At 31.3% G+C, this 27,850-nt stretch overlaps 4 protein-coding genes across 5 annotated transcripts in view; 3 read left to right on the forward strand and 1 right to left on the reverse strand.

Moving 5' to 3' along the window:
* Positions 1-1,216: 1,216 nt before the first annotated feature.
* LOC131957354 (cytochrome b5) lies at positions 1,217-7,951 on the forward strand. Its single transcript, XM_059322093.1, has 6 exons — positions 1,217-1,476; positions 5,699-5,735; positions 5,936-6,027; positions 6,161-6,187; positions 6,303-6,343; positions 7,480-7,951. The coding sequence occupies exons 1-6, from the start codon at positions 1,360-1,362 to the stop codon at positions 7,565-7,567; spliced, it is 402 nt and encodes a 133-aa protein (XP_059178076.1). The 5' UTR covers positions 1,217-1,359; the 3' UTR covers positions 7,568-7,951.
* A 697-nt stretch (positions 7,952-8,648) lies between these two features.
* Positions 8,649-19,226, reverse strand: LOC131957334 (E3 ubiquitin-protein ligase TRAF7). 2 transcript variants are annotated; one of them, XM_059322068.1, is made up of 14 exons: positions 19,175-19,226; positions 17,662-17,913; positions 17,135-17,394; positions 16,682-16,901; positions 16,249-16,361; positions 15,772-15,886; positions 14,904-15,045; positions 14,154-14,258; positions 13,776-13,853; positions 13,384-13,470; positions 12,721-12,856; positions 12,140-12,288; positions 11,488-11,607; positions 8,649-11,023 (listed from the first exon to the last, which is right to left on the reverse strand). In XM_059322068.1, exons 2-14 carry the CDS (start codon positions 17,877-17,879, stop codon positions 10,997-10,999), a joined length of 1,770 nt encoding a protein of 589 aa, XP_059178051.1. In that variant the 5' UTR covers positions 17,880-17,913; positions 19,175-19,226; the 3' UTR covers positions 8,649-10,996. The 2 variants fall into 2 exon arrangements, with proteins under 2 accessions (XP_059178051.1, XP_059178050.1); XM_059322067.1 differs by having other exon boundaries at positions 12,712-12,856.
* LOC131957336 (DNA replication complex GINS protein PSF2) overlaps positions 11,031-27,850 on the forward strand; it is a 41,437-nt gene continuing 24,617 nt past the window's right edge. The window contains exon 1 of the mRNA XM_059322070.1: positions 11,031-11,043. The gene's annotated coding sequence lies outside the window, so the exon portion shown is untranslated. The remainder of the gene's footprint in view (positions 11,044-27,850) is intronic.
* Positions 20,132-27,722, forward strand: LOC131957333 (bifunctional polynucleotide phosphatase/kinase). Its single transcript, XM_059322066.1, has 16 exons — positions 20,132-20,409; positions 21,148-21,288; positions 21,437-21,942; positions 22,282-22,361; positions 22,807-22,885; positions 22,994-23,152; positions 23,264-23,312; positions 23,772-23,839; positions 23,996-24,088; positions 25,054-25,119; positions 25,536-25,563; positions 25,836-25,897; positions 26,139-26,245; positions 26,391-26,478; positions 26,701-26,762; positions 27,394-27,722. Exons 1-16 carry the CDS (start codon positions 20,223-20,225, stop codon positions 27,515-27,517), a joined length of 1,899 nt encoding a protein of 632 aa, XP_059178049.1. The 5' UTR covers positions 20,132-20,222; the 3' UTR covers positions 27,518-27,722.

Genomic DNA, 27,850 nt, shown 5'->3' on the forward strand with positions numbered 1-27,850 from the left:
TTTGTGTGGACATCCACTTAGAGTGTGTGTGTGTGTGTGGGGGGGGGGGGGGCGGAGGGCGACACACACAATGGATGTGTGAGGACAATGCGTAGTGGGGGGGGGGGGGGGGGTCTAATTTGAAGACGCCATAAATAGATTATTTTAAGTAGGCCTATCATTTGTAATGAACGTCTTAAGATTACATTTATTATGTTTATTTATGGCGCACAATTATTGCGCACTTGTAAACTGTATGCTCAAATTAATATAAAGATTAAGAAAAGCTTTTCAATATATATTTTTGCTTTTTGTTGTTTTTTTTTTTTTTTTGTTGGTGTAGTAGATTTGTACCTACTAGATCTATAGGATTAAAACTATGCGAAAGGAAGTTATTTTGTCTAAACTAAATACAAAGGCGGCGAAGCTTATTAAAAGAACGATCCGTCACTATCACTCATTTAAATCACGATATAGCGTCGGTTATTATTCCGGAACTGTACAGCAGTAAAAAACAGTAAAACCACGGCGTAGTCTGTCGAGCCGTTCCGGAAACCAACGGAAATACCGTAAACCATCATTTATTTGCTGCCATATTATTTTTAATACATAGTTTAAAAATGTGCAAGGATTGATTTTAGTTGCATTTTAAATACTGTTTTGCTAATTATTTTGTATTTCTAATTATTTTAAGTGTATGTGCTAATTATTGCTGCTACTAAACATTATTCTAGTTCTTCTTACTACTTTTAACTTTAGTAAATCTAATCGTCTTACTTTACTAACAGAACTAGAGCTGGTTGTCGCAAATCTTCTGCAGGTTTTTTCTGTGTTTCTTAAAAAAACAATTACTACACTCGACTTTATTAATAATATTTAGATTTACTAATTGTTGCTAATTTTTTGTCAGTTAAACATTAAATTAAGTTAAAACATTAATTTAATGCACTTGACTTTATTTTTCTTTCAACGGTCAAATAAACTATGGTTTACAGTAACAAATGTTACCGAAACTCAACGAACATTACCCAATAATTTCCGACGCTATATCGTGATTTTACCAAGAAAGTTACATTTTAGTTATCTAGGGAAACGACTAAAATGTTACAACAAATTGAAAATTGAAAATTTTAATTAAGAAATAGTAACAAAACACGCAATGAAATTCATCTGAGTGTATCTAAAACAACAATAATTTAGCCACACTTAGCCTGAGTTTCGGCATCTAGTTTGACCGCTTCCCATGATGCAGCGTCATTCTCTCTATACTGAGCCTAGCCTATCATTGATTGGATTGACATAGCATGATAGCAGTCGTTGCGTACAATAGTCTAGATCTGTTGCCGGTAGTTTAAATTAGTTTGTGAAATAAATCAAAATATGGCTGGTGAAAAAAAAGTATTCAGATTATCGGATGTTAAAACACATAACGATGCAAAATCTACATATCTTATTGTACACAACAAAGTTTATGATGTTACAAAATTTTTGGAAGAGGTAAGCTTATGTCACGATCTGATGATCATCATCATCATGATCTGATCATGGTGAAATTTAGACTTTAGACCTTTTTTTCTTAACGAGCCGACCCGCGGTGTATCATACACCGCTATTAAGTTGTTGTTTTTTCTACTTTTCAGTAATTCATAATTTGTGAATTCGACAGTACCAATGCTGCCACTGAAAATATTTGCTTTTAAAACACTAACCCCCCCCCCCCTCCCGTGAGAGCAGCCTCCTCTTAGTTACCTCCTCTAAGTTTAAAATCGTTTCAAACTAAATTATCTGCCCCTAATAGCCGTCACCCATGATAGTAAAAATTTAGCGTGAACCACAGCTCACCAGACCATGTGAGGAGGGGGGGGTGGGGGAGGGTAGCGATAGAGAGGAAGAGAGGGGACTGCAAGGCGCGCTTGCAGCTTGTTTTCTAACGTCTCCCAGAAGAGAATTATATATATAGATTACTTCAATGAGCCGACCCGTGGCGTATCATACGTTGCTATTTAGTTTTTATTTTCTACTTTTCAGTAATTCATAATTTGTGAATTCGACAGTACTACTGCTGTCACTGAAAATATTTGCTTTAAACTTTAAAACACTATCAGTAAGTCGTTAAGGACGATACCCCCCCCCCCCCCGTGAAAGCAGTCTCCTCTTAGCTACCTCCCCTAAGTTTAAAATCGTTTCAAACTAAATTATCTGCCCCTAATAGCCGTCACTAAACCCGGCTTTACGATTGTAAACATTTAGCGTGAACCACAGCTCACCAGACTTCCTAGAGAGGAAGAGAGTGGACTGCAAGGCGCGCTTACAGCTTTCTAACGTCTCCAAGAAGAGAATTATATATATATTTTTCAGGCCCTATCTAAATTATAGTATCTATTGGAATTAAATCAATGAAATTCTATTTTGATCTAGATTAGATTTTAGATATAATCAAATCTAGATCAGCCTATAATACTAATAGGCCTACATTTGTCTTGAATTGTAGGCCTACTCGTTTTGGATTTTTGTTTCTTACAAATACAAACAGCTGAAGTCTACAATCTAGATATCTAGGCCTAATTGAAATAGATTTTTAATGGAATAGCTTTGCAATATTCAGAGTACAATATCATCTTTCCTTCTATCGTGATTTTTTTCTGTTTTTGGATTCATTTCGTCTTGTGTTACATTTTCTGTTGTAAGAATTGGGATGCTCCATCCCCTTCAACTTCATCGTCTTTGGTGCCAGAATCGCACACTAAACAATGATATAGCTTTAAAAACTAATTCAAAATACATTTTTAAAATGCAAACAACATTGCAACAAAACCATGCCATAATAAAAATGAAGCTTGTCTAGGCCATATAGTATTGACCAGTATGCTACATTTGCACATTGACTTTTTCACAATTTGCAACAGCTTTGAAATTATTTATCAAGTTTTTTTATGTCATTTATTTCAGGCCCTAAGTCAGTTTGCCCTTAAATTCTGTGTTTGGTGAACGATTATTAAGCCTAAACCTATACTTGAAGAATCAAGAACATGTTGAGATAAATAAGTAGGCTATAAATAGGGCCTGCTAAAAATTTATTTTACTAGCTATCCTGGCCAGGCCCTGCACTGGCCCCTTTGAAAAGCCTATATGTAAAGGACCATGAGTATTGTGTTTACTAAGCAGCATTGCCTGGTTAAGAAATATATTACTTTTCCAATGAAAATTAAATGTCTATATGCAAATATGGACATTTCAGAAAATCACACATAACCCTAACTTAGCTCTCAACTTAACCCAAACCACAACCAAACACAATAGCAAACATAATACAAACCAATATAAATTTTCTAAACAGAAATTTCAACTCCTTTATATTAGACTTCACACGCTAGACCGGCCCATATTACTCACACTTAGTTGCTTCACCTTGAACTAAATGAGCAGCGGAACCTTGGTTTATGACATTTGTCTTGATTGTACAGACTTATTTTCATATCTTATAATTGTACTATGTTATTTATTCTGCATTGTTATGTTATTCTTATTTGCTGTTTTGTTCTTGTATATACACTATTAATATTAGACACATACATTCGGCTGTAATGTTAGTGTCTTTTAATATCCATTATCAGTGACGACAGTATTATTGTGAATCATTTTTTACATTTGACCATCAATTCTATTTTTATCTACAACTACTACTTATGACATAATTCTCTTTGTATACTGTTCTCGATAGTTTCAACTTTGTAAGTTGTGTTACTTCTGATAAGATTATTTCTACTTAGTTTCATGTGATTTCATTCTCTCTGCCTGTAAAGCTTTTAATTTTGAGTTTTTTTACTTTATGTGCATGTGTTCACACAGAGTATAGATTTTATTCATTTTCCCCCTTACCTATTTTTTTTATAAGGGGGGGGGGTGTTAGTGTTATAAGTACTAGTCTGATGCATTACAATAACAGTAATAAAATCATAAGGGACTTGACCTCTAATTTTGATTTTGTTTAATTTATCACTTTCCCTTGGGTTGGTATTACGGGTCATAATGTCAAGCTCCAGTGGGGGGGGGGGGATTAGAAGTTTAAAAAAAAACGTGATGACACACTTTTGACATACTGTTAAAGACATACTGGAATAAAAAACAATATAGGCCTATTCAGTTTTTTTTTTTCAAAAGCTACCATCTTAATTTGACATCTTAAATTCAGGATTAGAGTTTTGTTCGTTTTAAAATTTAACTACTTCATTTTTCATGTAGGCGTCATCAGCATGCTTAAAAGTTGCAAAAAAGTGTTGTTAGTAAACTTGATTAGCTCAGTGTGTAATCCTAATTTGATACATGAAATGATTTAAAGTTATATATCTTATAGTATAAAATGGTTAGTCTAAACTGACTATGCTCAACCAGTTTCAAAGATAACTTAAAAATATGTATTGAATGTGTTAACAATATTGCACAATCCAATTTTGTAGTATCTGTTAAGTCTAATAAGAGTTTTGGGGGTCACATTTTCAACGCAGTTGAAAATCGAAAGCTAGGTGTTTTTTACCTGTGTCCTCCCACACATAATGGTTATTTGAGAAAGAGGCAACAGTACTGTATTAGGTTTAAACTATTTGAAGTTTATTATGATACAAATAATTTAATTAATTATGCTAATAGAAACTCGAGTATCTATCAGACTGTCAATTGTATTTGTAATTTTTTTAAGTTAACCTTTTAAAAAGAAATATAACACCATGTAACTAAGAAAAATGAATTAATTTTGATGATAGTTTCAAGTGTACCACAGTTAAATACTGTGTTCAATTTTTTAAAATATTATTTGTCAATGAGCAAATGTAAATTTTTAGTAACTTGATTCTCTCCCACTTCCATCTAGTATTGCACATGTTGGCACTAACCTATGAGAGATAGGTGAGGACAAATATGTCCAGGTACATTCCCATCTCCCTAGTCTGTTTTCAGTCAGGGTTTTTATATGATGAACTGTTTGCTTTATTTTGCATTAAAGTACAATGTTGCAGACATTTTTATTTTTTAAAAATGTATAGAATCTTGTACTTGATCATTATTTAAATAGATTATTTGGTGGTTCAACTGTTTTTGATTCACAATACACTATATCATATTGACTTAGTATGGTCAGGAAATGTAATTGCATATGTAAATGTGACACACTTGATAGCCGAGATCTGTTACATTTATTGACCCTTACTCTTGTACCTGAACCTGAGCTAGCAATGCTGGTCTAGCTAGTTGTGGGCCAAAGTTCACAGAGAGGCTACTAGGCTTGCAACACATGGTGCAAGATCCACCATATATTTCATTTCTAGAAAGTTCTAGAAAGTGACCTACTTCTGCTAAAAGTAAACAGCAGTCATGTTATCATGTCTTTTTAGGTTCTAGGTCAAAGGCAATCCCACCATAATTTAAAAAAAAATTCTACACTGTTTTGTATAGCAGATGATATTAACAAAGTCTCTTAAAATTTATTTACCTTCACTTTTGATAACTTTTTTTTACTTGAGTGTGAAAATCAGTGTCAACTTTATACTGAAATATTATGAACAAATCCTGGTCTAAGATACTGAAACTACCATATTTTTAATGGCTTTTTATGAGAGGACTAGATATTTGGGTTATCATTTGAATAACATTTTTTTTTAAAATCTACATAAGTAAATCTTAAGTTTTGGAGTAAAACTGTAAATATTCTTTTTTCTATTTAAAGCATCCAGGTGGAGAAGAGGTTTTATTAGAGCAAGCAGGTGTGTTTATTTTTCTTAGTAATTGAGCTAATTCTAGATTTAAGTATTACTGTTTTGTCAAGTATGTTTTTACTGCTGTTAAAATGATTCAAGTATTACCTATACATGTACATTTTTAAATGTTATAAAATAGGATTTACATTTCTCTTAATGAATATCCTAAAAATTTTATGGGAGCTTTAATTTTATTTCATTTTTAGGTGGTGATGCCACAGAAGCCTTTGAGGATGTTGGGCATTCTACAGATGCTAGAGATCTAATGAATGATTATTTTGTTGGTGATCTACATCCGGTAATGACATTCTTTTGTGTGTATTGTCTTGCTCTCTATGTTGTATAATTATTTTGGAAAATTATTTTTTAAGGTAACCATTATCATACCATAGTGTTATCAGTTTAACAATGTTTCACTTTTTTCTTTTTAGGATGACAGATCAAAAAAGACATATGCTGTAAGTTTTGATAAAATTTGTTTCTAACCTTTTTCAAGTGTATAATTAAAATGGTTATAATTTGTGATATATTACTAAGAGACAACCACAGCTGTTTTTATTCTATTTATTCCAGACAAACACAGGACCAACAGGGACAGATTCCACATCTAACAGGTATTTTAAAGAAATCACTTGTTCTTTCTAAAAGTTCTATCAAGAATTTACTGGAAAACTTTTCTAGTTCTGATTTGGGGCAGTTTTTACTCAATTATGTATCTTGAAACTTTATATTTCTAAGTAATTTTGTTACCCACTCTGAAATGTTTTCAAATCAAAATTAGCACTGCACATTTGTTTTGACATGGGAACAAGGTTTTAATGAAGCTAGTGATAAATCATATTCAAAGGGTGGTTTTCTGTCAGTTAGATTTTTATTTTGTTGTCTCTTAACTGTTAGGTTTTGTGATAAGAAACTGTTTCACTTTATTTCTGAATTCTTCTAAAAATGCTTCCCCCTCTTTACTTGTGTAGTAATGTTAGTTTGGTTTAGCAATTCATACATATAATGATTGTGTATTGACCTGCCTGCTTTAGTTGTTCCTCTTTGATTTTTAAAGTTCTTTGTGGAGCACATTATTTGCTTCATGTTAGATGATTGGTCCTTAAAAGATAAACTAGGAGTTTTTAAGTGTTTGCAGTTAAGTAGGTCATAGTATTTTTATAATGGTGGCTGTATGTTCATATATACCATACTTATGCTTTGTGTTAAATTGTAGAGTATGCTTGCTACTTACAGATAAATAATTCTAAATTGTCACAACTTGTAAAGAAAAAAATAGTCAAACTTAAATTTATACACTAATTTACTAAAGCACTACATTGCCATGAGGTTAGAATAATTAAAACACATTGTACTAGAGCCGCATGTTTGCCTACATGAGTTTTATTAAGCAAGATAAATGGTAATTGAGATATACTGAGATCATTGATTTATCTCTTATCAGATAGCCAAGAGAAGAACAGGGGTGGGGGTGCGGTTGGCTTTGTATGATTGATATTAGTTTCCTGCTATGGTGCAACCAGCTTATAGAATTTAAATAAAAAAGAAATGTAAACTTAAATAGTTCTAGTTTATTAATAGATTGTCTAACACAGCATTCATATAGCTTGAAATAGGAACTTGTAGGCATATTTAGTATTAAAAAAATCATCTTCAGTAGACAATATCACAAACTTATGATCCCTTGCAATAGTTTTGTTATTGTTTCTGTTTCATAAAACTAACCAGTTTCCTCCCTTATTATTTGCAGCTCCTCATGGACTGGATGGCTTTTGCCCATAGGTGTTGCCGTAGCAGCAGCTTTTGCCTATAAGTACATTGTATCTTCCTCAGCTTAGAGAACAGTAGCCTGTTTGTGATTTTTTTTTTTTCTCTGTTGGTTGTTGCTCTGTACATGAATTTTGTTGTAGTCAAAATGAATTATACAAAAACAAAAGAATGTTACTGTATACTGAGGTCTTATTTTCATTAAAATTTTTAAAACTATCTTAAACAGGAGATGTAAGTAAGAGGAGCAGATGGACATGTATAATATTTATGCATTGAACTGTTTTTGGTACTAAAATGACCAATGAGAATTTTTTATTTTTCAAGAAAAGTTTTCACCTGACATTCTATCCCATGAACTATTGTTTCCTTAGGTGAATTGTGTACCACTGTTCTGAGTTTTTACTTGAGAAAAATAACTTTTTGTAAGCTATTAAAAACATGTGATACAGAAAGTTTTTTGTTTTTCATTTTAATGGATTGAAAATCTATTTTGAAAGAGGCAAATTTCTAATACTAATACTTTAAAAACTGCTGAGCAAAGAGATTTCATCTGTCCCAAATTTGGATTATGTATAAATTTGATCTGCCTTCAATTTATTTTAGTTACAATGTATGGCATTACATCACTGGAGTAAATGATATAAAAATAACGTTACTATCTTAAAGAAATAGAAGGTTGCAAACAGAATTTAAAAGGTAGAACTAGAACACTTGCTACCTTACCATGAGTTCAGGAATTTCCAGATACCACCTCCAGGTGTAATGTAGCCTACTATTTGTGATAGCTTAAGTCATTGTGTTAAAATAAACAGGAGATCCAACCAATTAACACTTTCAAAACAAAGGATTAGTAATAGTATTTTTAATATCATTGTCAGATGAAAATTTACAGTAAGAAATAGAAACAGTGGCTTTTTAAACACGCTCCTAGTACAGTAACTGAATAAGGAAAAATTGATGTAATTTCTTGATCATGGAACTGTGCGCAGACCGTTCATATACGACTTCAAAATGTGGTCAACTGCTATTTCTAACAAGTATAATTAAAGATACAAATATCATAATAAATTTGTGAATTTGGCTAAAGGTGGTGTCAGTTGAGTGGAAAAAATACAAGCCAGCTTGCAAAGCTTTAACAGACTTAAACTGAACATTCATGCCACCAATTCATTTATCATGAATCATTACAATGATTTGAGGGGGTGCCCTGCCAAGCAGCCCCACTTGCCCATACACATAATAAAAAAATCAGGTTCATTGAACATTCCCAGCCTTGTTGGAGGTATGCTGACATTGTTAGAACAGATTATTGAAACATTTTTTGGTACTGAATTCTGGTTTTGAATTAAATTAAGGGCAACCACAAGTTATCAGATAGAAAATTCTACTAAGTTTATAGATTCAAACAAAACAGTTCCTGCAATTATCTACGCAGCTGTACACTGTCAATATACTTGTCATACAAAATATTGCATGTATTGGTTGACAAGCCAAAAATGAACATTTAAGTAGGACAGCGTTGAAGTTTCCAGTCCATTATGGATAATTGGAATGGTGTCAGTTGAATTATATGGGCAACTCTGGAATTCTAATTAAGTATTTAACAATTTTTAAGAGGTGCATTATCAACAAATATATTCAGGATTTTGTTTAGATTAATGTTAAAATTGCATTATTTAATAAACCTCTAGGGGTTTTTGTCAAGGTGGAGTCTCACAGAGTGGGGTAGGTATATTGATCAGGCACCCTCAACTTAGTACTGGCAGTAATGAGTAATAATATTGTACTGTGGGCTTACAGGAGACTGCTATTCACATGCAATAATTTTTTTCTAATAAAAAATTTATTCATCAGAATACATTAACATACCATGTTACAATCATAACATTAAAATTTTAAAATGGTCAACAATACTTCATAAAACAATTTTACAAACAAGATTTGGACTGTGGAGATAAAGGGGCTAACAATACAAAGCTTCAGCACTAAAAGTAGTCTATAGGGTTAGATAAACAGGTGTTGGAATGTTATGATTTAGAGGGTCGACATGGGTTGGCATAGCTCATGGTTGCTAAATTGAAAAGTCCTGAGTTCAAACCTCAGGCACATGAGGCTCAATAGCTGGGGAAAACTGCTCTTCTAGAAGAGAAATACTCAAAAACAAACAACTGTTGCCTTGTTTAGTTTGTTCTTGGATGGATAAAGGCTATGGAAGCAAATCCAGAAAGAAAAGCGTGCTGAAGTCTGAGTCAACTGCCTATATCAATATAACACACAACAGCTTGACATATACTGAATTGTGTTGGAGGAAAATACTAACATTACAATTATGAATGAAGAAGAAGTTAGATAGCTGTGAAAGCTGTAAGCTTATAGACAGCGGAATGGGTATTGAAGTAAAACCAGGTGACTCAAGACTTCTTTCTCAGTATTCGCTCTCATGTACACTAGTGCGATTAAACCCAGAGTTTGTCCAAATAAGTTATACTATGGATAACATTTATGTTACACAATTTGTCCAAACTCTTAGGGTTAAGTCTACATAAGCAGCTGGTCTGATTAACTGGTGATCCTTAAGATACTGGAGATCTTTCAGATTACTAAATCTTATATTGTGTACTATGCAAGTACAAGATTACACCTTATCATTAATTTTAATGGATTAATAACAAATATTTTAAAAACCTTGAAATGAAAACTTTTAGTATGCATTATTTTGAAACAAATGGTGCAATTCTCAAACTTTGTAATCAATAGTGATCACAGAATCAAAACAACTACATGCACTCTATGTTGCACCACTATTTTCAACCCACCAGAACTATTTACACCAAATATAAATGGATGGCCTATGGTAAAAATCATTAATTAAACATGAATCTGAGCTTGCTTGTTAAATTGATTATAAAATTCAGCAAACATTTCATTAATAAAAAATTTTAAATGCATGAAAATGAAAACAAATGAAATCAGTCAGTACTAGCTCTTTAAAAAGGGAAATAGAGAAACAATATTAGGGTATTGGTAATCATGAGGTTACATTATATAAAATTAGCCTATTTTCGCATGGAAATTATTTAAATTTCATTCACACCACATAGTTTAATTTTAGAGACGAACAATTCTATTATATATCATACTGTGTTGATTCCCGATCTCATAGTTGAGAACCATCAGTTTAAAAAGCATGGAAAAAATGAAAGACTGTATATTAAGGAAAGTATAAATAGCTATACAGGAAGATATGTATATCTTTATATAACAGCTTATGATTTAAAAATTGTAAATGCCAGTATCAATCAAAAGAACCATAACTAAGCATATTTTACATTAATTACATAAGTATCAATAATCATACTATTTAAAACAAGTTTTAAAAATGTTTTTTTTTACATGAACCACTTTCTACAGCAATTAGGCCTACTGCTCTTATTGCTGTGGTTGTTTAGTTGTTCTCTTCATACTTTGCAAAATGCAGTATTGAACTTTGAAATTTTTTATTGAATCTGGAAGTATCTAAAGACCTGTAGAAATTTTTAAAAATTATTAACTTAAAAAACATAAATTAAATTGTGCACATAATTGTATATTTTGATGTTTCATTTATGTCCTTTTGAAACTGTTTGTATGCATACATCATGGTTGTTAAATTAATTTTTCTGAACATAATATAAAAAACCCCATGGGGTGGGAGAGCACAGGATTGGTAACATGAAACTTCTGAGTTCGGTTCGTCAACCACTGGGCAGGTGAGGCTAACTAGCTAGGGATGGAAAACCATTTAAGAGAGAAAAAACCAAAAATGCAAATCAACTTTAGGCTATAAGTTAGGCTTGATGAAAATAAATAGAAACGTAGCCATAAACTAAAAAAAAATATTTTGAAGATCTCTAGATTTGCAAGTTCTATCACAATATGCTGAAAGGATTTTCGTCAATTTGTTTAAGTCCATTAAGAAAAAAATATATACATATAAGCACCAACTGACCTTGATTTCATGATCAGCAGAACCAGAAAGAAGATAATCTCCATGGAGAGTTAAAGTGTTAACGCTGCTTTGGTGGCGTGACAATGTTTGAATAGGTAATAATTTCTCCAAGCTCCACATCTGATTTAAAACAGTTTTATAACAACAGGTTGGGCATAATTAACACAATACTAGTGGTTTTCTTTCCATTATGAAATGCAATGTAATATTTTAAGAAAGTATTTTAACAAGCATTCTCATTCAGTTTAGATATTAAATAGCATATAAAACAGCATAATGTTTTTGAAAGCTTATAACAAAAATGCAATGAAAAAGAAGACCTGCTTAAGTTTATTTATATTACACACTTTATGCCTGGGAGAATATAGTTCATGAAAAAGCTTACCTAATGTAAGGGCACTTTATTTTCTCACCAAATGTAAGGCCACTTTATTTTCTCACCAAATGTAAGGCCACTTTATTTTCTCACCAAATGTAAGGCCACTTTATTTTCTCACCAAATGTAAGGCCACTTTATTTTCTCACCAAATGTAAGGCCACTTTTCTCACCAAATGTAAGGCCACTTTATTTTCTCACCAAATGTAAGGCCACTTTATTTTCTCACCAAATGTAAGGCCACTTTATTTTCTCACCAAATGTAAGGCCACTTACTTGTATATTACAATCATGTGAAGCAGAGAACAAAAATCTTCCAGAGGGAGAGATGACCAGAGTAGTAACAGTTCCTATGTGACCAAGAAGGTTCTGAATGAACTGATAGTTCTCAACATTAAACAGCTGTATATTCTGGTTGTAAGTACCTGTTGGCATAAAAACATTGATTTAGAGATCGTTCAATAGGAACATGAAAAAGTGTTTCAAATTATTAAGATGTTGATGTAGAAATTATATTTGTGTGTATCATCTATCTTTATAAATTTTTAAACAAAGTTTAAATATGTTTAAAATTTTCTCAAACAAAAACTGTCAAACAATTATCTTCATTTTTTAAAATGTATATATCACGTATGTCATCTATACAAAATACTTAAGAAAATTCAATCCAAATGATACTTTGAAAGTAACAAAAATATTTCCAATATCCATTCTCAACTTAAATTTGTGATTATCATGTATTTTTAATATAAAAAATTAAATTTACAACAAGAAAAATTATACAAAATTGAAATATTTATGTTCCACATATTCCACTCATTTCAAAAGTTGAAAAAATAAAAATTTACCTGAGTTACCTGCGATAAGGTATGTCTTGTTGACAGCAAGTGAGTAAACTGACCCACACTCATGCTCTATTGTGGCAAGTTTTTGGAAGTTCTCACAAGTGTCCCACACATTTATTGCGTTGTGAGAACCACTGAAAAGTTTATCCTACAACACACAATCAATTCTAGAATAAGATTTAAAAACATAAAACTACTTCAATAAAACTTCTATGGACCTTTTTTAAAAAGTTATACAGTTTTAGCTGGATTAATAAAATAGCACCAAAGAGAAAGTTACATAATTTTTAACTTGAAACTGACTTTTTATATATTTACTAAAAAAGAAGCTTAATAATAATAACTGATGTAAAACAATTAATGGAAAAGATCAAGTAAAAAAAAATCTTGATGACAAATATCAACAATAGACTAGGTGTTAAATGGTTCCTTCATAGACTTGTAATTATCATTACAACAGTAATACATTTTTTAAAAATTCACCACTACAAGCTAGTGGCCATCATCCAATTTGTAGTTTCTGTAAGATCTTTGGAGTATTAAAACCATAAAACAAAGCTGTGAGGATCAAAACCTCCATGAAGAAAGCATTGCCTCCATTGGTTTTTGTTCTGTATTTTTTAGAACCTAAAAACTGTGGGGTTAAAACTTTCCACCAAGAAAGTATCAGCTCACTTTGTTTGTGCTTAAAGCTAAGGCTCTAACCCAGTGGTTCATGCCAGGTAATGTTGCTTTCAGTTCCAGTGATTTCAGATCCCAAACCTGAATCAAATGACAGTGAAAAAAAACTGCAACACAAATGTTTAGACATCAATTTAGAATTTTAAAAAGTCGAATCATTAAATAATGTAAGCTTTGAATTCAGATAATAATTGAAATAATTGAAAGTGGCAGATGTTATGTAATTATTACTTTTATAGTTGTTTTTTTTTCTTTTTTCAACGAACTGATTTATTTATCACCTGTTTATAATTGTTTGCAAATGTTCTTATAAACTTAGGATTTTGAATTTTCATTCAAGAAAGATAAGTAGTAACAAACTGAAATTAACCAGCTTAGTTCCTTACCTTTATGACAGCAAAGGATGAAGTAAACAACAAGTTAATGACTACAACCATGGAACAGATTATTTCATTATGAGCTTCCTGTGAAAAATATATTCTATAAATAGAATTTTGTTGAATAAAGTGATTGATTGTGATATTCAAAATATTGAATAGAGTTGAACATAATAAAATTAAAACATAAATCATATATCTATGCTAGTTTCCTTACATTAATAAATAATCAAATCAGTTTAAGACAAGTTACAGTTACCTTCATTAAAAAAAACAAAAATTGAGAGTCATGCAATTATTGCCAAATATATTTGAGAAGTTGTGCAACTTAAAAAAATTAAAACGGGGTTAAGTATGTCTTAAAATAACAAAGGTAAGAACAAGTACCTCTATGATATTAGTCTGTTCACTTGTCTCAATATCCCATAATGCAATAGACTTGTCAGCTCCTCCAGACACTATAGTGTTCCCCCACGCAGCTAGACAATAAATCTGAGGAATTTCAGGATACATGAGCAGCAGCAAGGGAAATTGCCCATTGCATCTGTATGACAATAAATAAGTAAATTCGTCAAACTCATCAAGCTTTACCTCCCCAATTAGGCCTGACAATTCATTACACACAGAGAAGAAAGAGCAAACACCTCAGCACCTTACCACTGCATGTTCTTCACTTAACCTAGACTTTAAGGTGGGTTACATTAAACCTAATTTGGACTGCCCTTACTTCTACTTCTTTATCCCATTTGGCTATGATAGAAATACTGCATCAAATTAGCTACTGCTAATTATCTTCATTTCACTTAATTATACACATAACTAGAAAAAACCGTAATCAAACTAATAAGAAATGTATGCAGCTTGTCAAACAAACCATCAAAAACAAACTTCAATTCCATTTTTTAAAATATGTAATGGTAATAACCAACGTTTCCTCTAAGGGGAGAAAGGTATTGCGCACTTGTGTGTATTTTTTGAGTGGTGTTTAAAAAGTTTTATATAAGAATATATGTATTTTACAAAAATGACTGTGGACGCATAGGTTAGAGGGAACATTGGTAATAACTAAACAAACTTTTCCCATAAAATAAGATGTAGAAGATTTAGATACAAGCAGTGAGAGTAAAATTAACCTACAACTCCAGTGTGAGCCTTGATATTGTTGATGCATCCTTTGGCCAGCTGCTCCAGGCTCCACACTTTGATTATACCATTGGCATCACCACTGAAAATTTTTCCCTTGCGTGTTGTCATACACCACACAACATCTTTATGGCCCCTGTGGCATAAGGGAATTAATCAAATATAACTTCATTTTTAAGGGATGGGTGATTGAATGGTAGAGCACCTGAGCTCAGGGTTCTGAGCTAGTTTTGGTACAGTATATATTTCTATTGTGGTCATAGAAAAAATAAATTGGGAATGATGTCCCCTAAACATTCTCATATATTTGTATGTATATATTTGTATGCTTGGATGGCCCTTGCAGTGCAATTGGGGTGTAAAAATATAGAAGTTTGTGACAAAACTGCACATTTTTTTGAGAAAACATATAAGAGCTATAAGTTCTTAGAATATGCTGCTTTAAAAATTATAATATAAAATCATGCAGTTCTTATGATTTTTGAGAAATTGGAAAAAGCTTAACAACTTATATCGGTCATCAAAAATCTCACAAAATTTGAAAAATAAAAACCCAGTGCATAAGATCTTATACTTGTATCTAAAATTATGTCCACCTAACTGAAACACTACTCTTTAAATAAGGCTGTATTGAACAGATCATGATAGTTGTGGGTTTTAAAGTAAATTTTGTAAAGACTATTGCGCCCTTTTATCTTTCTTTCAATTAAACCTTTTCTTTGTTTTATTTTACTCTTTACATTTTTCTTTCTTCCTGCCTAACCTATGCTGTAAAAGAAGACAAAACATTAAATACACTTATTTGTAGGTTGAGGTGGGGTTGAGGAAAAAATACCTTTATAACCAATAGGGCTTAAATTACCTTAAGGTTCCAATACATTTAAACTGAAATGGCATCTCCCATTTTTCAAAGCTGTGACCAGGACTTGAGCCCCTAAGTAACAGAGCTGAGGTTGGACTGTTAATTCCAGGGCTACCTGGGTTTTATATGATCAGTAAAAAACTTTTAAGAAATATGAAATTTGCATACGTCGTTAAGTTAAATTTCAATGCAATCTTAAAGAACATAATCAAAGAGAATAAATATATCAGTAGTGTCTACTGATTCAATGAAACTTTTTTTTTTTTTGTGTAAAGGTTTTTACCTCATCATATTTTAGAAATCACTATTTATATTAATATACCCTTCCTTTCCTTTAACAATACATTTATAGCTTTTATTACACAAATACTGAAGTCTATTTAGGCTGCAAATTGAATGTATTACTTTTAAATAATGCAAAAGCTAATATGATACACAATATACAAAAGATATCTTTTAATATACGATTTAACTTGCCTCCATCTAATGATACCTGTGATGCTGACATTGGTCGCCGAACATTTACAATATTTAACTGGTCAACTCTAGATGTAAGAACTTCTAATTTCAGTTGAAGACTCTGTATAAAGCTGGAAAAAAGGGTTAAACAATATAAATCACAATATAGTAAGGAAACATTCATAGCCAATTTAAAAAGAAGTTAGATAAAAAATGTAATAAAGTTCGTAATCTATCAAAAACTAGGTTTAATTATGAATGCAGTTATAAATGTATGTCATCCCACTAAATTAAACAATAAAATTAGTACAATTAGACACCAAAATCAGTATTAAGAAAATATTAACCGCCTATAAATAAATGTAAATGAATGGTTTATATAGAATAAAAAAGGTATTATTTTAAAATTTGTTTTGCAGACTGACTTAGTATTATAATAAATAACATTTACTTCCAGTGTTTTTGAAGTTGTGTTGCCATTTGACTTTTCTCAGCTTCTAGTTCAGCTACTCTACTCGCCAGCTTTACATTTTCAGCCTTGGTTCTCTGAACATCCAGAGCTAGCTCATCAACTTCCTTATTTACATTACCAGCATGTTCTTCCTTTTGCCTAAATGTACACACTAAGCTGTGGTCTGTAACTTTTCTTGCTGTGCTTTGGAAGTTGCAACCTAAAAATATATATTTCAGCCATGTGTTAATTTTAATTCTTAATGAAAATTCTTATTATGTTTGTTATAAAAATACTGACAAGATTATACAGAATGGTATCAAAGTTATTTTTTACTCTTGTATCTCTATTGAGATGAGAACTAGAGTATTGCAGTGGTTTATTTCTTAATACCTACCTATCAAGTTATTTTCCAAATATTTAACTAATCACATAAGTTCTTTATTATCTTACCATCATTTTTGAAAGGACAGGGTACATAACTACACTCTAGTAGATGCTTATCTAAGTGTTGTCTCTGTAGAGATTTACACTGATCTGAGTTTGGGCAGGGTATAACAGCAAATATACAAGAATTTTCATGTTCATTGCGCTTTCCAAGAGTTAAAATCTGTGGACACAGTGATGGATCAAGTCCCCACTCTCCATCCTCTTGTTTGATTAACCCATGGCGACAGTAGATCTGGAGATCTTCTATTTGTCCGACAACCAGCCTGTACAAAAAATTAAATTTATATCAACACTATATTATATCAATATATACATGTAAAAAAAGACACTCAAATGAATACTTAAATCTATTATTGTATAGCTGGGGCCAAAGAGTAAAATACTGGTGACTGGTTGTTATTCAGACTTTAAAATCCAATTGTAGATGTTAACTATATGAAACTTATTGAAAAACTGCTTTTTAAATTATATTTCACTTTTTAGATCCTACATACATTTAATAAAGTTCACACTCTTTTTGGAAAACTTACCTGTTTATAACATACTGATTTGTATCACAATGAATGTTATCAATTGGGCAATGGGTAATCGAGAATATACAACTTTTACAAAATGTGTGTCCACACTTCACATTTATTACTGGATCACGATAGAGACCCCCACAGATGGGACACAGGAGATAGGATGAAGGTGTTTGGATGTATTTTGTTGGTATTGTCTCCACACTTTCTGTGCTTGTACTTGACATTTTATTTATATTGAAGTTTTAAATAATTCATAGGCTGAAAATGAAAATAAAAATGGTATGAAATTTGTAAAACCATAAAGTTTTAATTCTAGCCTATCAGGCTAAGTAATAACATAGTTCAACCTTATAGTCAAGACCTGAACTCTAAAGAGTGCTATAGATTTATTTCCATTGCTTATGGTGTAGGACTCAAATTAAATATCAACAAACTAAAATTATAAAACAGAATGCTACTAGCAAACACCCCCTCCCCCCATTAAAATAAATAACACACAAGTAGATCAAGTTAAAGATTTCTATGCAGAACGCATGAAGATTGAAGAACATTCCCTCCAAGATCAAATTCAGACTTTTTAAAAACAATGTCTTTATCAACTTTCTGTACAGCAGTATTTTCTGTAAAGCAACCACTGCTACTAACTGATCACTAGATCTTCCAAATTAAGTGTTTGCAAAGGATAACAAGTACCCACTGGCCCAACACTCTTATTCCCCAAGGAACAAAAAGGAAAAATGATGATGATGATGGCCCAACAGCATCTAAAAAAAATGTTATTTAGTGAAATAGCAATAATTTCAGGAGTGAGTGGAAAAGGGGGGTGTTGGATGTGCTATGTACAATATGAATATACTGAGGATGAAGCCAGAAGGCATTCTCTACTTCACCTGCCCAGAAGAATCAGGCAGCTATGTGCACATTACCGTGCTGAAGTGGTTTACTTTAGATTTATGACTATGTAGTTCTTTCATTCAATGTATTTATATAAAACATTGCTTTAGAAACATTTTCATATTTAAGCAGCACACAATTTTTTTGGAGTTAGGGGAAGCAGCCAAGTATTGTTTTTATTCAGTTCAACAACATATACCAGTTCTAGACTCTATATATATTATAATATTAATATTTTAAATTTTAATATTATTATTATTCTAGCTAAACTCTGCAAATATGAACAAAATACAACAGCAAGTAAAATAACTATGCTCATTTATTCAGGTCTGGTGATCCATGACTTGTCACAAATGGCCAATGCAAAAACAAGGGGATTCTACTTCTGACTACTTCTACAACTACAACTTACTACAAGGCTACAAACAAGGGGAATAGCTTAAGCTAGCTTAGCTACTCTACCAGTGGACTACCACTACTCAGAAGTTAGATTGAACAAAATTAGATCTAGATCTAGATTCTATAAAATACGCACACCTGTTAAGTAATTTTACACATAGTAAAATTAAAGTAGTAGTCTAACTACTAGACTATTAAGTTATTAACTATAAGTAAATTGGGTAACAATGATTCATGCATCGTCTTATTTTTTTATTTTAGTCCAAGCAGGAACTCGTTTTTCGTTTTGTTTTCTTATTCCAAAATTTTCTTAGCTTAGTTAGGAAAAAAGTCCAATAGCTAATGCAACAAAACAATCTTTTCTCAATCAAAATGTTGGTACACCACTTTAGTGAATCACTAATAAATATTAGAATCGACATTTTTTTATCAAACGAACTTTTTATCAACAATAATGTCAGGAGCCCATTTATCTTGAGTCAATATGTCGGGAGCCAATATGTCTTGAGCCTATTTGTCGGGAGCCCATGTGTGGGGAGCCTATATGACTTTATTAACACTATATGTCATTGTCATATGTCGCGATTCAACATGACGGGCCCTTTTGACGAGACTATTTTGACATTTGTCGGTGGCCAATTTGTCGTTTTGATGGGGGGCGTTTTTGCTACGGGCCGTTTTGACGGTGCACCATAATATGTAGATTCTATCTCAGGTTAGTGGATCGAACCTAGTAATGCCGTACGTTGCGTGAAATTAACAATAACTGACACAACTCCAGTTCACAGATATAGGCCAGTAACAGTTTATTTATAGATCTATATGTGCACGCATCAAACTATTCCTAACTCTTAACTGCTTTTTAACATTCGACTTTATCTTAAAAAGCTAAACCGATCAACTCAGACATTGCGTCAGCACATGGGGTCATCACATAGGGTCTATTAGGTCTATTGATTTAATGCAAATTACAAAAGAGTCTTTTAAATGTAAAATGACTTAAATAAAATGCAGTTAGACACTACTTTTTAATGTTTTCTGACCCCTCTTTAACCCCCCCCCCCATTTAATATGGTGACGTATGAAGGATTTCCTCCCCCCCCCCCCCCAATTTCTCATTTTTGACTGCTACTAGCTACTCTAAAGCTAAACGCTCTACGTAGCTTATTCCAAACTTTGAAAAGTGAAAAGCCGACAACGAAGAGAATCTTTAGGCCTAACTAATCTCTCATACTATTTTATTTAGATCTATTTGAATTTAAAAGTTTGTTTAAATGATGGAGAAGGGTATGAAAATAGCCGATAAACATGGAGAGTCCCCCAACTCAAGCCAAGGATCATGCCAATTAATCTGTTTACAAAAGACGCACCCATCAATTTCTCTTCCAGACAGAGTGGCGGTTATCGTTGGAAGAAGCCCTGACACAAAAATCACAGATCCAAGATGTTCTCGAAATCAAGGCATTAGATTATGATTTAAAATTATTACATTATTAATATAGGATAGTCTAAGACTCTAAGGATAGGCCTAGATCACCATTGAGCTCGCTTTTCCTTCCATATCACTGATATTACTAAAAAAGAGTGTCAACTTTACACTTTACTCACACTGCTTTACAGCTTTCTTACATTCATAAAACCCTATTGTTGATAATAGTTATATTAGTTTTAATATATTTATATATAGAATTTAGATCTAACTATAAATATAAGAAAAAAATTCAAGATAAAGCTAGAAATTTAAATTTAGTAGGCCCTATTAGTTTCAGTGGAAAACAATCCAACTCCTCTAGCTAACTCTTTTGGTTTTGGGATAAAATACTCCAAAATACTTGTATATGCTTCTACCTAGCCTAATTAGTATACTTACTAATAAACTGGAGTTTATTCATAGCCTAATGAATAGTGATTATTATATATTGCTAGCTGCATACCCGTGCTGGGCCTTGGGGAATCTTTTTAAATGTACCAATTTGGGAACAGAACCAAACTCAAAAGGAAATGCAAACACAAACTAAAACACAATGCAAACACAAACAAAAAAAAACACAAATGCTAACGAAACAAGTAAACAAACACATAAGAAAACACAACACAAACACAAAAGAAAACGTGCTAAAAACATATATTTAAATTTCTATGCGCATATCAGACTACCATGTTAAGGAATAATTTTTATCATTTATATTTTTATTGTAGTTGAATTAACTGCCGATTGGAAAAACCGTAAAGTGAAGGTCAAGCAGCTTGGAGGAAATCCTTCATCTGTTGATGGAAAAGATGTTTGTCAAAATGAAGAAGCCATCATGACTAAAGATTCAACTTTATTTATTCTCTCAGGTAAAATAAGCTGATTAGCAATATATTTTTAAAAACTATGTGTCTGAACTCACCTGAAGCTGAAAAATATATTGAATGCCTGCTTTGTTCTTATTTATAATTTTGTTTTAGAGTTTTTTTTCCAATCTAATTACAACTACTTTTTTAGGTCAGTATCCTCATCAAGTTACTTTTACCAGTACAAGAAGTCAAAAAAGCTCTACAAAACAGACCTCTTCAGTGTCAGAAGTTGAAAAGGCCAAATCTGTGGATAAAATTGAAAACCACTCAAAACCATCTAAACGGCCTAGTTCTGAAATAAATTTAAGTGATAGTAAAAAACCAAAACTTGAAAGTCCAAGCTCAAATGAAAATAAAAAGAAATCTCATAAAAGTAAAAAGTCTGAAGCACTAGACCATGTAGTTTGTGAAGAGGAGGATGAGGAAGCAAAAATAGCTGCTGCCAAGCTTTCTCAATTGAAACATAAAGTTCATTCAGAAAAAAACCATCAACATAGGGTGGAAGCCAAAAAAGAGAAAGAGTCTTCTTTAAATACATCATCTTCTTCATCTGGAAAAGTTTCATCACCTCCAAAGCCAGCAGCAGAAGACTCTTGGAGTAGCCATGAACAACTTTTTGTTTTTACATCCAAAGGAGTGACGTCAAGAAGTAAGGTATTGTATAAAATAGTGATTAAAAAAAAGATTTCTCCAAATGTGATGTTGTATACGTTTGTAGCAATTTGATATTGGGGGGGGGGGGGGGGGGGGGGTGAACACATGATGCATATTATTCATTTTTATCATAATGTATGAACAAAAATGATGATAAAGAATTAATGCAAGAGATGTGTTAATGGGGGGAGAGGGTGAGGATTAAATTAAAATTAGCTCTTTTTTCCAGTATAGTTTATCAATGTTAAGAGTTTAAGATAACAGGATTATTCTTTTCTCAAATACCTGTCATACTGTTTAATCAGTTTTATAATAATACAACAAAAATAATTTTGACAGATAGCCTCATTTGATTTAGATGGAACAATAATAGTTACAAAGTCTGGTAAAACATTCCCTACTGATTCCACTGACTGGAAGTAAGTAATTTTCTTTAAGCTTGAATGATCACATCATCAAACAATATACTTTTTGTAATTTGGGTCTTTTTTTTTTACAATTAAAAAGTTGTATACAGTAATATGATAATGAAACATTGCAAACACTACTGTACTACAAAAATGAGAACTTTATTTTTCTTTGTTTCTTTTTTTCTGATAATTCATTCATGGTTTTCAATGAAATGTCAAATTTGAAAAAGAATATGTATGAAGACATACATTTTACAATAACCATGACTAATTTTACTTTACAACTATTGTTTTACGTTAAATTTGCTTATAATAATTTATAACAACTTTTGCATTTCAAATAAGTTTTTATCTTACTAGTCTTAATTTTGAACAAGTTGAATAATACCTTAAAAAAAATAATACTTTATCTAAGAAGCCAAACTTCTTGTGACATGAAATTTTTTGTCCATAGAATTATCTACCCTGAGGTGTTCAATGAATTAAAAAGACTGCATGTAGAAAAATATAAAATAGTATTTTTCACAAACCAGGTAAATACATCAAAACTTAAAATAAGATGAAAATCAATTTAAACCCTAATTAAATTGTAATAAAACAGTGTATTAAAAAAATTCCCTTATTTTCTGTTAAACATTTAGCTTGGTGTTAGCAAAGGCAAAACAAAAATTGAGGATTTAAAAGAAAAAGTACAGAATGTTGTAAGCAAATTACAAGTTCCTGTACAAGTTTTTATAGCTACCCATGATGGAGAGTACAGAAAACCAAATGATGGGATGTGGGAAAAATTAAAATCTGGAGTAAGAAGTTTATTTTTTTATGTGATTACTGATTATCATTATGTTTTAATTGGTTCAAGAAGCAGTTAATTTTATGTGTGGATAAATTAATGTTTTTGTTTTCATTTTCAGTATAACAACAAGCTGGATATTGATGTTAAATCTAGTTTTTATGTTGGAGGTAAGTAAAGTATGAAATGTTAAAGTTTGATTGATTTATCTTTCAATTAACATTGTTTTTGTTGAAATAAATCTCAGGCGTAGTGTGTTGGTATAATAAATTAACATGACTTTGGTAAGTCCTGTTTTGGAACATGTTTGCATATATGTCAAAGCAAGTAGAGAAGTTAAGGACATTTTTTTGGGGTTTTAAAAATCCCCACAGCTCCAACCCAGCTCTGTTGTAGTAATGGTTTGGTAAATGTTTGTCACAAGATACTTTACTACTCATCCATAGTTGATAAGGATTACAGTTTTCATATGCCATAATCAAGAAATGTATTATTTTTATTACCTAATAATTTACAAAATCGAAATATTTAATTAAAATAGTTTGAATTGCATTATGTATACATGTACAAAAGAAATAAATGGAGTTATTCTAACCTAGTAAATTTTTTTTTTTTTAAATTTTTTTTAGATGCTGCGGGAAGACCAAAAGACTGGGCACCTAAGAAGAAGAAAGATTTCTCAAATAGTGATAGACTGGTAGGTTTAAGTTTAGGGTAATAAAAATGGCATTTTTTAAGCAGTAATTAATACTTCTATTTATTTGATATTTTTATTTTGATACTATTGGTTAATTTTACAAAATTATAAAAACATTTTTTAAAATTCTTATTTTATGATTTTATTTCTATACAGTTTGCACTGAATATTGGTTTATCATTTAAAACACCTGAAGAGTTTTTTCTAAATCAGAAGCCAGCACCATTTAACATGCCTGAGTTTGATCCTGTAAGATTTTTATCTCTGTTTATAACTGTGTTTTTTTCCTATTAACAGGTTCTTGTAAAGTGAATTGTGCTGTAGACTTGTTATAAGCTATTAGTTTACTATTGTCACATTGTCTTTCTCTTCTGTCTGTCAGTCAGTTTGTGGGTGGGTGAAACTTTGGTCAAATCTTGTAACTAATTTTTGACTCAAATCAAATTCAGATACATTTTTTTCCAATGACAAATGTAAGATAATTTAATTTTCAATCAAATAAGATAATAAATTAGTCAATAAAAGTTAATATAAAGATAATTCTATAACAAAGGGGAGCTAATAGGATCAAATACAAGCAATCATTCTGGTGGCTTGTGTTCACAGCTGATTTTACATCTGAGAGCTGTCCACAAACATTGATAAAAAGTAAAGTTCCCCTTTCAAACTAGACAGTTTATAGTGGAGATGAAACAGAGTTCATATATTTCTTGACCGTAGCAAATGAAGGGATAATGTGGTCAGCACTATGTCTTGCCACCTTTACTCTCCCTAACGTGAGTCAGGTGCCCATCAGTGCTGGGTGGAATCAAAAAAGTGCTGAAGCTAAACTAACGGGTTAGTCGTCAAGCACTTGACCACCTACAGCTAAAGGGGCAGATAATTGCCATTTAAAGTTAAAATAGCAAGCTGCTTATCAGTTTTTGAAGCAAATAGTTTTAGGGATGATGGGTTAATTAAGAAGAAATTGAATGGTAAGGGTAAATGTGTTACTAATTGTTTTTGTTTTAAAAACTTTAATATAGAGTTACTATTTGAATTTTTAAAATTACTGAAAATAAAATATAAAACATGTAAATAAGCTTTTAAAAGTTTGTTAAAGGATTTTTAAAATATTTGTTATATTATCTTATAATAAAACATAATACTGTTAAAAGATTTAAAAATTGTATATATGCATAATTTTTTTTCTCCATCTATTTAAAATTCATTAGAGAACATTGAGAAATGATACTCCTCTCATTTCTAGCAAAAGCCAGCTCACAAAGAGTGGAAAAGAGGTATTTATAAGTTTAGTTGTAAGGAGATCACAGACTTCATTTTTTTTAAATTTCTCAAGCTATAAAGCCAGTTTTTGTTACTTGATATAATGACTTGTAATAGTTTCTTCAACAAGAAAGCTGAAAAAAGAAGGCAAATTTATGTATCAAATGTATAACACTATTGGAAGAGTTGATGTAATCAGTCAAACCATTAGGAGACAAAGAGCTGAATACATAGATGGATAGGGTTTAGTCCAATATTTATTTTAAAGAGGGGTAAATGACAGGGGTGTTATGTCCTAACCCCCCCCCCCCCCCCCAGTTGAATTTTTAATAATAAACCAACATTGTAAGTTGTATAAGTTAACAGTTTAATTTTGCTTATTCTTCTTATTCTTAATAGTTTTCTTAATACAGTTTCTTCTATATTGCAGATAATTGTGCTAGTAGGACTACCCTCAAGTAAGTATTTGTTCTAGGTTTTTTATCTAAATGTTAATTTTGCAATCTCTGCATTTCCAGGGTGTATAGTATGTATTAAATGAAATGTGAAAGTATGGAAGTAAAAACACAACTACAAAATAACAAATTACTATCAAATGCCCCCTAGACTGTTATTTAGGTATACTTCAAACATTTAAATACCAACTATTATAATGTTTCAGTATTGTATCATTTAAAAAAAATATTAATCTTTATTTAAATGCTTGCTCATTAATATTGTCTTAAAATAGGTGGGAAATCATATTTTGCTAATGAAATTTTGAAGCCTAAAGGTTATGCAGTAGTGAACAGAGTAAGTTAAATTCCACACATTGTTTAGAAACAGCTGAAGCTTAATTACTGTATTTTTAATTAAAGCAGTTGATGGCATAGAACCATGTTTTAGGTATATTTTGTACAATGATTAATGTAGTCTTAAGTACTAAACCACATCTGTAAAATAACCTAATAAAATTTAAAATGTCTTTTAGGATCAAACTGTTGATGTTAGTTATTCAGTGTGCTGCTGCATATGAAAACTGATATATTTACAGGACACTCTTGGCACTTGGCAAAAGTGTGTAAAAATGGTAAACCAATCACTAGTCAACTCCAGCGTTGTTGTTGACAACACTAATCTATCAAAGGAGGAGCGCCAGAGGTAAATACAATGTCTCTCATTTTACACAACCTTTTGGTTAAGTATTAAACAACTAAAAAGTTTTTAAAAATATAGAGAAAAACTCTTTTGATTACTTGATTTTTGTGTAATAAATTATTAGTCTTATTACTACTTTTTTTTATAGATATGTTGAGTCTGCAAAGAATGCCAAAGTGCCTTGTAGGTGTTTTGTGTTAACAACTTCTGTTGAACATTGTAGACACAATGAAAGAGTAAGTAGTTTTACTGTTGCCTTAAAAAATCAACTTTAACCAACATTTTCGAGCATAAATTATACATATATCTAATGTCCATCTAATGGTATCATTCCTTTTTTTTTTAATGAAAATACTAAACTGATTTTAAAATATTCCATAGCAAAGATCTAAATACCAAGTTTTAAAAATTGCAAGTTGTGTTTTTAGTAAGTTATGTAAATTTGTATTCTATTTCAGTTTCGTCAAATGACTGACAAGTCTCACGCTAAGATAAACGAGATGATATTTAATAAAGCCAAGTAAGTCTGATAGTCTTTTTTCATCATTTTTAGAGAGGTAGTAAAAAAATGTATGGTAAAACTAAATATTATTTTCTCAAAAAATAAATAAAGTGTTTACAACGAGGCTTTTAATCTTTAAATTAAATTAATTATATACAGTTTATTTGATAAGAAAATGGACATAAACATTAAATATAAAATTAACTATGTTAATAAATAAAGTTTAAAATATTTCAATCCCTCTAATTCAATACTTTTCATTAAGTCTACTCAAAGATATGTTCACACTACACTTTTTGCAGTCATTTTTCTTATAACAATAAAAAAAAACACTATTGAATATTTTAATGTTATTTAATTCTGTTAAGTGACTAATGACAACTAGTGGCAAGCAGTGTTTCTTCCAGACTTTTTTCTCCAGGGGGGGGGGGGGGACGACGACGACACTGTTAAAAGTATATATTTTAGTTCAGTAGTTCGGGGGGGCCCGAAGAGATGCCTGGAAGAAACTCTGGCGGCAAGTTATGCTACCTATTGTGCACACTATTTTTCACATGCTTTACTTACATCTTTAACAATGCAACACTGTACCTGCCTGTTATATAATAGAAAAAAATGTACTAAAATTTAAGTTCTGCTCTTTTTTTAGGTCCAAATATGAAGAACCAAATACATCTGAGGGGTTTACGGAAATCTTACAGATTAATTTTGTGCCAAAATTTTCATCCCCAAGCTTGGAGGCGAAATATAGAAAATTTTTACTAGAGAAATAATTAAAAAATAAAATTTAAAAAATAAAAAAGGTTCACAATTATATTTCTTATGCTCCTTCACTCATCATAAACTTCTATCATGTTGTAATTTTAAAAATCTTGTTTACAAACTATTCTTAATTCTTTGTGTGATACAATGCAAATAGAAGTATACAATTGTTAATGTTCTCTCGTGCCCAAATAAAATCTGTCGATGACATCAATATACACTTGTTAGAGACTCATTTTTAGTAATTTTTTACTTAATGAATGATTGATTGTTCATGAATGTAAAGGTAGGATTGTTTGAATGTCTTAAATCTGCACCAGTATGTTAGGCAGCTGGAAATGTTA

Source organism: Physella acuta, unplaced genomic scaffold, assembly GCF_028476545.2.
Source record: "Physella acuta isolate Inbredline_101_S28 unplaced genomic scaffold, ASM2847654v3 ptg001234l, whole genome shotgun sequence".
In the NCBI taxonomy this organism is placed as follows: domain Eukaryota; kingdom Metazoa; phylum Mollusca; class Gastropoda; family Physidae; genus Physella; species Physella acuta.

Excerpts from the sequence above, each read along its gene's own strand:
- LOC131957354 (XM_059322093.1), top strand. The coding sequence starts at position 1,360 with ATGGCTGGTGAAAAAAAAGTATTCAGATTATCGGATGTTAAAACACAT. Across the intron at positions 5,736-5,935 it reads GGTTTTATTAGAGCAAGCAG|GTGGTGATGCCACAGAAGCC; the intron begins GTGTGTTTATTT and ends TTTCATTTTTAG. Across the intron at positions 6,188-6,302 it reads GATCAAAAAAGACATATGCT|ACAAACACAGGACCAACAGG; the intron begins GTAAGTTTTGAT and ends TATTTATTCCAG.
- LOC131957333 (XM_059322066.1), top strand. The coding sequence starts at position 20,223 with ATGATGGAGAAGGGTATGAAAATAGCCGATAAACATGGAGAGTCCCCC. Across the intron at positions 25,898-26,138 it reads GTTATGCAGTAGTGAACAGA|GACACTCTTGGCACTTGGCA; the intron begins GTAAGTTAAATT and ends ATATATTTACAG. Across the intron at positions 26,479-26,700 it reads ATTGTAGACACAATGAAAGA|TTTCGTCAAATGACTGACAA; the intron begins GTAAGTAGTTTT and ends ATTCTATTTCAG.
- LOC131957334 (XM_059322067.1), bottom strand. The coding sequence starts at position 17,879 with ATGTCAAGTACAAGCACAGAAAGTGTGGAGACAATACCAACAAAATAC. Across the intron at positions 16,902-17,134 it reads CTGTCCTTTCAAAAATGATG|GTTGCAACTTCCAAAGCACA; the intron begins GTAAGATAATAA and ends ATATATTTTTAG. Across the intron at positions 11,608-12,139 it reads CACATGATTGTAATATACAA|ATGTGGAGCTTGGAGAAATT; the intron begins GTAAGTGGCCTT and ends GTTTTAAATCAG.